The sequence below is a fragment of the Chiloscyllium plagiosum genome, chromosome 10, assembly GCF_004010195.1.
Source record: "Chiloscyllium plagiosum isolate BGI_BamShark_2017 chromosome 10, ASM401019v2, whole genome shotgun sequence".
NCBI lineage: Eukaryota > Metazoa > Chordata > Chondrichthyes > Orectolobiformes > Hemiscylliidae > Chiloscyllium > Chiloscyllium plagiosum.
The window spans coordinates 74,199,971-74,208,802 of NC_057719.1; the positions used below are offsets into that span (position 1 = coordinate 74,199,971).

Genomic DNA, 8,832 nt, shown 5'->3' on the forward strand with positions numbered 1-8,832 from the left:
CTTTCAAGGAGCTATGAACCTGCACTCCAAGGTGTCTTTGTTCAGCAACACTCCCTAGGACCTTACCATTAAGTGTATAAGTCCTGCTAAGATTTGCTTTCCCAAAATGCAGCACCTCGCATTTATCTGAATTAAACTCCATCTGCCACTTCTCAGCCCATTGGCCCATCTGGTGCAGATCCTGTTGTAATCTGAGGTAACCTTCTTCGCTGTCCACTACACCTCCAATTTTTCTGAACATAGACATGAACATTTGCAGTCTTGGCAATTTTCTCCCCTGACTAAACTGTCTTTTCAAGCAGGATAATCTGCACATGAGTCTTTCATTGAATATGTGAATCTTCCACAAAAGGTGTACATAAAATAGATCTGAATGTATGGATTCAGTTGTTTCGATGACATGTTCATTTCAGCTCAGACTGATTTTTATTTATTGAATAGCTTCATGAGTTGAAATGACATGTGGTCAGATAATAACTGTGAATATGTGATCAAGGATCCAGGGGTAGCTCAGTTGGCCCCCTCATGTCTGCTCCACCAGCCAAACGAGTTAATGGCTGATCTGATTATAACCTCAAATCCACATTCCTTGGTAAATTTTAACACGCTGTCCCATTACTGAGAATCTAGCAACCTCTGCCTTAAAAATATTCAAAAACTTGACTTCTAACCTTTCAGAAATAGACTTTGAAGGTACTCCACCCTCTGACAGAGGAAAACAAAATCACCTCATCTTTGTCTTAAATAGGAGTCACTGATTTTTATTCAGAAAAGAAAATAGCATCTCCACACCTATCGTGTTAGTAATGTGAAAGGCAAATCATGTTTAATCGATCTGTTGGAGTCTTTTGAGGAAGTAATGTGTTGCAGATAAAGGGGAACCAGTGGATATTCTGCATTTAGATTTCCAGTTGTCATTTGATGAAGTATCACATAAGTGTATTATAGATAATAAAAAGTAATATTGTAGGAAGGAGTATATATGAACCCCGACAGCATGAGGGGTAGTGGATAATGCATAACGTTACTATGTTGACTCTACCTGATCACCTTGAACTTATGTAAGTGCCCTGCTGTAAGTTCTGTAATAATAGCTAATAACATTTATCCTGTGACAGATGTTAAGCTGACTGACTTGGAGTTTCCTGCTTTCTAGACACACTCTGTTTGAGTATAGGAATTGCAGTTGGTATTTTCCAATATAATGGGACCTTGCCTAAATCAAGGCAGATATAGAAATTTAAAGCCAATGCAGCAACTATCTCACTAGCCATTACTTTCAAGACCTTTGTATGAAGTCTATTAGGACCCTAGCACATGTCAACCCACAGTTCCAACAATTTACTCAGTACCACTTCCCAGATAATTGTAATCTTCTTGAGTTCTTTCCTCCCTTCTAGTTCATGACTTATAGGTGTTTATGTGATATTTCTTGTATCTTTGTCATGAAGACAAAATAACCTTCAACTCATCTGCCCTCTCTTTATTTTCCTTATCTATTCTCCAGATTCACTTCCTATTGGGCCTCACTTTTATAAACTTCATTTTCTTTAAACATTTAAGGAAACTTTTTTAAAAAATATTTCCATATAGAGCAACTGGTCTCAGGTCATCGTTTTGTTTTACATAAAGTTAAATACTTGTGAAGTAGTTATTGATGTGATGCACAGCCAATTTGAGCACAGTATGACTACAAAACATCAATGAGACAACAGAATGAGGAATATATCTCTCAGTCTCATTGAGAGAGAAACGTTGGTCCAGGACACTAGGGGAACTATCCAGGGCCTCTCCAGAAAGTACCGTGTGTACATCTACTGGAGAAGGAAGATGGCACCTCAAGTTAACTTGCTGTCCCAAAAGTCAGAACCTTTGTAAACACTGCTGTGTGATGTCAGCCTGGTTTGTGTTCAAGTCTCTGGAGTAGGGGCCCTGTACCCTTTTGATATTTGTGGATTTTTTGCTGCACTGCTGGAAAAACATCCTCAGTGTCATTTGAGTATCACTTGCCTTTATGCTCTTGAAAGCAACTATAGGTAAAGCAGAAGTGCCTGCAGCATTTCCTCAACATCCAGCAGCAAGTGCAAAATAAAAGCAAACTTTGACTATTATTGCAGTTGCATCCTGAGTGTCACATTCATAGTGAGGCAGAAGTTTGATTTTTGTCATTCAGCTGAAGCCTAAATGACCCAACGCATTTTCACAGAAGCTTCCCTCTAAAGCCAGGGACGGTTGGGCAGCTTCATGTCAGAAATGAGATTCATAGTTACATTGTTCAGACACTGATGCACATGCAAGTTTTAACGTATAGAATATGTATTCCAGAATTGTATTATAGGCAGTATATTGAAATTTACACAGCCAAGTAAGCAGTGTATCGTCCAAACTATTGCATACAGTTCGCGTCACCACATTAGCAAAAGGATATGGATGCTTTGGAGACGGTACATAAAATGTCTTAAAGTTTTTAATTCCAAGATCTCACATCAATTGTAATTTGTGATAAACCATTTGCCACATGAACCCACCACAAACCCGTAAAAGGGTATGCCTGGTATGGGGGATGTTGGCTATGAAGAAAGGTTGGACAGACTGGGTTTATTTACAGTGGACCGCAGGAGATTGAGGGTAGGGCGACCTGATAGAAGTTTATCAGATTGTGAACAGCTTGGATAGAGTGCAAAATATGAAGCTCCTCCCCAGGGTGGAGGGGTCAATTACAAACTGACAGAGGTTCAAACTGCAGGGATAGCAGGGGGTGGGGGTTTGGGGTTGGGGTTGGAGAGTTTAAAAGAGATGTGTGAGGCAGGTTTTTCACACAATGGGTGTTGAGTGTCTGGAATACACTGCCAAAGGAGGTGATGGAAGCAAACACAATAGTAGCATTCAAGGATACATGAATAGGAAAGGAATCAAGGGATACGGATCCTGTAAGCGGAAACAGTTTAATATGGAAGGGCAATATGTGTCATCACAGGCTTGGAGGGCTGAATGGCCTGTTCCTGCGCTGTATTGTTCTTTGTTCAAATCAAGACTAGCAGGGCTTTTGGACAAACCTTGCCTATCATAAATGGTTTTGCACCACCCGAAGTTTTAAAAAACAGACAAAATTATGCTTTGTGTACTGATATTTACAAACCTCACTTATCACTATTGTTCATATTGTAACTGTGTGCTTAACTAGAGATAGATCACAATTGTTTAGTGACCTCATTTTTAAAAGCAAAACTCTCTGAGGTATAAAATCTTAGCCCCTGTACAGTTAGTTGTCCCAGGCTGAATTGTTTCATACTGGCCGAAGAATGTTTTCATAAAGGTGACTGTTAACCTCTGTTTTTAATCACAGACGCAGTTTTTGAAAAATCCAGTTGACAGACAAACTGTGGTGTACATGGACTCTGCGCATGGAAACAAAATGCACAGTGTTAACAACTGCTGCAGAATGGATCTAATGACAGAAACAGATTCTCAGAGCAATGAGAAATACAGTGTGCGTGCTGAAAAACAAAGCAACAGCCAGCAAAACAAACTGCTTGGATAGAAACATGAAAAAAAAATTGGCTTATGAGCTGATGGAGTCTTGGCAGTAATTCAGAGATTGTGCTCCGTTCAGGAGCCTTGCTTCTTCTGGTTTCCATTATTTTATAAGTTAATGATTCCAGCTTGTTATTTGTGTATGATTCAGGTACTTGGAAAATAACAATTACTTTTGAAAACCATATGTCTTTATTGACTTTCCTGTTCATTTAAAATGCCCAAAAGAATTAAGAGAAACTTGCCAAAAGGAAAAAAAAAACACTGACAAAGACAGCAAACAAATACCAAACTCTTCAGTCACTCTGTATCCTGGGGTAGAATCTGGGAAAAGGCAGATTGCGATAGCATGAGGGAATGTCTTATGGTCATTTATTGTATCAATTTTATTCTGGGAGAGTTTAATCTAGTAATGCCTTCATTTACATTACCCCCAATGTTATCAAAATAGCATTTTCAAACTCTGGAAGAAATTTTGTTTGAAATTGGTATGTTTTGTTTAGATTGGAGGTGATAATGGAAAATATACATTAATATCCTAAGCTAAATGACTAATAGGGGAAGTAGTAGTAATTATCCTTGCGAAGGAGACACCTATAAACATTCTTTCCTTGTAAAACTTTCAGTTCGAAATTAGCAAAACAAATGACTCGGGAATCAAAAATCATTCTGGAATAGAGTGAGTCCTTTTATTCATCCTTCTGGATTTACATAGGTTAAAGATGATATCTTCAGTAAGTTTTGTGAAATAGAATTTCTCATCATCTGAAGGTCATAGTTAGTTGTACAAATTGATGAAAGAGGAAGTGAATGGTAGCAGAATAATCTGGTTTTGCTCCTAAAGCATTATCACGACAGAAAGATATATTTAACTGTAGTATTATTAATATTGCTGTTAACATTTGCTATGGCAGTGATTTAAATGTTGTGTCAAATCCTACACCTGTACTCTGTATATTTCATTGTATTGAATGTACCCACAATTTTTGTTTGTGGGCAGTTTGTCATTCCAGTTTTTAAAAAAAACAGAATTGAACTGAGAAACTGTAGCTGAGTGTGGCTAAAACAGAGCTCAGTATAAATGCCAAATGCAGGAAAAGCCAACATGAAAACATATTATTATCAACTTTAAGTGAAATATGTTATCTAATTCCTGAGGTAGAATGATACCCTGCTTGCACAGCCGCTAGGATAGAGGACCCATAAAGTGAAGAACAGTGCTAAAATATTTTCACGGCATGGTGATTAGGATGAGAGGGTGGGAAGGAGGTAGAAAAGAATTCAATGTAATTGAATGATGAAGAGGATGTACCTCCCTAAGCTGTTCAAGCTATACCTGGCTTAAAATTCAGGCTGAACCCAATTACAGGGTGCGAGATGTCCAAGATTGAGAATAAAATTTTAGTATTATTTTGAAGTGTCAAGCAAGGATGAATTGTCAAAACGACTTTAGCAGTTCAAAGTGAAATGCAGGGATTATGTTGGTAAGCTATGGCACTTTGTAGTCAATGTTACTAATAACATTAAGGATTTTAAGAGTAGCCCTATTGATACCAGGCTGTGAGCGTATGAATTCCTTTAAGTTGTAAGAAGTTTCAAGTATTTTTGTAGATACTTAGTTTGCGGATAATTGAGCAAAAGGGAGGAGAGTTTCTTAATTTATTTTTTCAAATAGCTTAATTTATTAATCTAAGTAGAATCTGTATAGAAGAATAGCAGAGGGCTTAAGGATTCTGTTTACTTCTAATTGTTACTGTTATCAGCAGTCCAATAAGTTGAGATGATGTGGCAGAACTCTTTGGTCATGCAGTTTTGCTGGCTGTTATGCTGAGATAAAATACTGTTGTCTTCTTTATATAACCTTCAAACAAGACCTATAAATCCTTTTGCTGTACTTTTTATGTAAGTTCTTAATGGATTTTTGTTTGTTTAACTCTTTGCAATTGAAACATCGAGATCTAAATTGCTTATTTATTTACATCAGTGTGTAGTAGCCCTTGTAAATACACATGGCTAGCAGCTGGGATGTAACAAGTAAAAAGCCTTTTACTCATTTCAATAAATTTTGTTCTGGAAGTCTTCTGCAGTAATATGTTTTCCGAACAATTATGAGATACCACTTGCAATGAAACCTTTCTGCCACCTCTTGTTGACAAGTTTAGAAGATGCTTCACCCTAGCCTCTGGATATTTAACAGTGAGAAAAGTACATTTCATTGTCAATTGCCTTGCTCTGCAAGATAAAAATGTGCTCCTTCACTATAAGTACAGAAAAGCAAAGCCTGAAGAGTTATCAAGTGCTTGATACACATTTCCCAATACACAATATTGAGGAAAAATTAGTGCTACCATGTAATTTTAAATGTAATCTGGCATATTTTGAAGTATGTTGCATTGTGAAGCATGTAACACATTTTAACACTTTTCCATCAATAATGGATTGTTAAAATAAATGGTCAATGTCCTTACACTCAAATTGTCAGCTTAGAAGTTCACTTCTTTTCCAGAACATTCCAGTTCCCTGGCATTTTCTATTTTTCTGCTCTGTTATTCTCTGCAAAAAAAGCTAGTGAAGACAAACTTAAGGTTGTAGAATTGAGCTCTTGTGTCACTGGTTTCAGCAGTGTAGGAGCAGTGGGAAAAATATGTACGTGACCTCTCCTGATAACTTACAACCTGACTGATGCTAATCATCATACTGTGGACCAGGGCACGGTTTGTTTCTTTCAAGGCTACTGTTGAGAGAATTTATGTCAACAGACTGAATGCAACAGCAAGCACTTTTCTGAATATTCCAGATATACTTGTTCGAATATATAGAATGCCTTGACAGCTTCCGTTGACAGTTGCTTTTCACAAGTCCCCTTGATATTTCTGATGGGTTCTCTTTTCACGTTTGTGAAATGCCCTTGACACTTAAGACAAGACAGGCCCTAGATAAAGGCAGGTGTGTCAAACATCTCAGCACCAGCTGAAGCTAATTGTCCCATGCTGTGACATTATAGTAAACATTTTCAATTACTAGGGGTCACAAGTTCAAGATGAGAGGGAAAATGTTTAAGGGAGATGTCCGTGGAAAGTTCTTTATGCAGAGGATGGTGGGTGCCAGCGAAGGTGGTAGAGGTGGGCACGACAGCATCCTTTAAGATGTATCCAGCCAGATACATTAATGGGTAGGGAGCAGAGGGATACAGATCCTTGGAAAATAGATGGCAGATTTAGATAAGGATCTGGATCGGCACAGGCTTGAAGGGCCAAGAGGCCTGTTCCTGTGCTGTGACTTTCTTTGTTCTGTATGAGTGGTATTTTCCTCTAACCGAATGCTGCCATAAAGCCAAAATGCAGTTTGCCTACCATGCCAATGAGCAATGTAATGTACGTATTTTAGTACCAGCTTGATGTCAGGCATTTGGGCTATAGAGTCCAGTGATGCTTAGACCACATCAAACAACTTTGACCATCCTCAAAGCGACCAACTTCCATGCTAACATTTCTGTTCCAATGAAGCTACAGGAACAGCTTCTAGGTCTCAATAGTAAACTCCATAACTTCAGAAACTGACCACATGATGTCTGTTCTCCATTTCTCTTAATTCTGTTCTATAGCCTTGTCTTCTTTCTGTCTTGTTTGTTTTGCTGTAAGTGGACAGGACCCATTCTTTTCCTTTCATGCCTTTAGTTTACAGTCTTTTGACATCTCTTTTTCTCTTTCTTCACTTTTGAACCAGGCCTCTACACCGTCTGTTCGCTTTACCCCTCTTCCACCTCAATTTTGCTAGATTGATCATTGGCTGGGTTAGATTTGTCCTTTTTTTGTGTGTGTCCAGGACGTACCTGGGCAATTTTCCATAATCAGAATTGTAGCTGTACTGGAACAGCTTGACTCGGGACAAAGCTAGTTCTGGAGCCTCGGTTCTTCAGTACTAATACCAGAATATTGTCAGAGTCCATAGTCGTTGCAGTATCCAAAAACTTCAGCCATCTCTTGATATCATGAGGGGTGCATTTAATTGTTTGGAGAGTGGAATCTGTGATTCTGGGAACCTCAGGAGGAGGTAGAGATGGATTCATCACTTTGACACTTCTGGCTGAAGATTGTTGTACATGCTTCAGCCTTGTCTTTCGCTCTGCCGAGAATGCGAAGAGAACAGCAACAGTTGAAAGTGAATGTTCTGGCCATACTAGAGCTCCATTTTGAAGCATACCATACAAGACAAATTGAATGAATATGTGACATTTGCAAGTCTTATTGTTTCTTTCTTTCTAGGTGGTGTCTTGGTCTCACCACCCTTTGAGGATGGGAATGTTTCTGGAGCTGCCTCCTCCATCCTCCATCATTAAATTGTCCACCACCATTCAAAAGTGGATGTGGCAGGACTATAGAGCCTGCTTCTGATCCATTTGTTGTAGGATCATCTGGTATTGTCTAATGTGTCTTCATTTGTTCAGCATGCAAGTTGTCCTATGTTGTAGTTTCATCAGGTTAACACCTTATTCTTAGGTATGCCTTGTGCTGCTCCCAGAATACCTTTCTTTAATCTCCTGTGAATCAGAGTGATTCCCCGCTAGGAGAGATTCTTGGTTAAGCATGAGATGGAAAGAACCCTGAAGTCACTACCATCATTACCCACAGGCAAGTAAATGTACATGCCACTCCCGGAGTGAAACCGTAATCACTAATACATTATACAACCTCTTTTCTGAAACTCACATGGAAGCTAAAGAGTTTTGAAAGCTGAGCTTCAGTACTGTTGAATTCAGAAACAAATTGTTATTGCCTGTGTTCTATACTGTTGTTATATATTCACATACTTCCCTGTCACAGGGTAACACACAGGTTCTCCAGACGTTCCCAACAGTACCCCTCCACCGACACTCTCATTCGTTTGGCCGAACTGGTCCTCACCCTTAACAATTTCTCCTTTGAATCCTCCCACTTCCTCCAGACCAAAGGGGTAGCCATGGGCACACGTATGGGCCCCAGCTATGCCTGTCTCTTTGTTGGCTACGTAGAGCAGTTGATCTTCCGTAAATACACCGGCACCACTCCCCTCCTCTTCCTCCGCTACATTGATGACTGCATTGGCGCCACCTCATGCTCCCGCGAGGAGGTTGAGCAATTCATCAACTTCACCAACACATTCCACCCTGACCTTAAATTTACCTGGACCATCTCCGACACCTGGCTCCCCTTCCTGGACCTCTCCATCTCCATCAGTGACGACAGACTTGACACTGACATTTTCTACAAACCCACCGACCCACAGCTACCTGGATTACACCTCGTCCCACCCTACCTC

At 39.4% G+C, this 8,832-nt stretch overlaps 1 protein-coding gene across 2 annotated transcripts in view; it reads left to right on the top strand.

Annotated features, from left to right (window-relative positions):
• LOC122553776 (cysteine-rich motor neuron 1 protein-like) overlaps positions 1-5,610 on the top strand; it is a 239,509-nt gene extending 233,899 nt beyond the window's left edge. For both annotated transcript variants that reach the window (XM_043698087.1, XM_043698088.1), the window contains one exon: positions 3,347-5,610. In XM_043698087.1, the coding sequence (XP_043554022.1) occupies positions 3,347-3,541 (195 nt within the window). In that variant the 3' untranslated portion in view covers positions 3,542-5,610. The remainder of the gene's footprint in view (positions 1-3,346) is intronic.
• Positions 5,611-8,832: the final 3,222 nt, after the last annotated feature.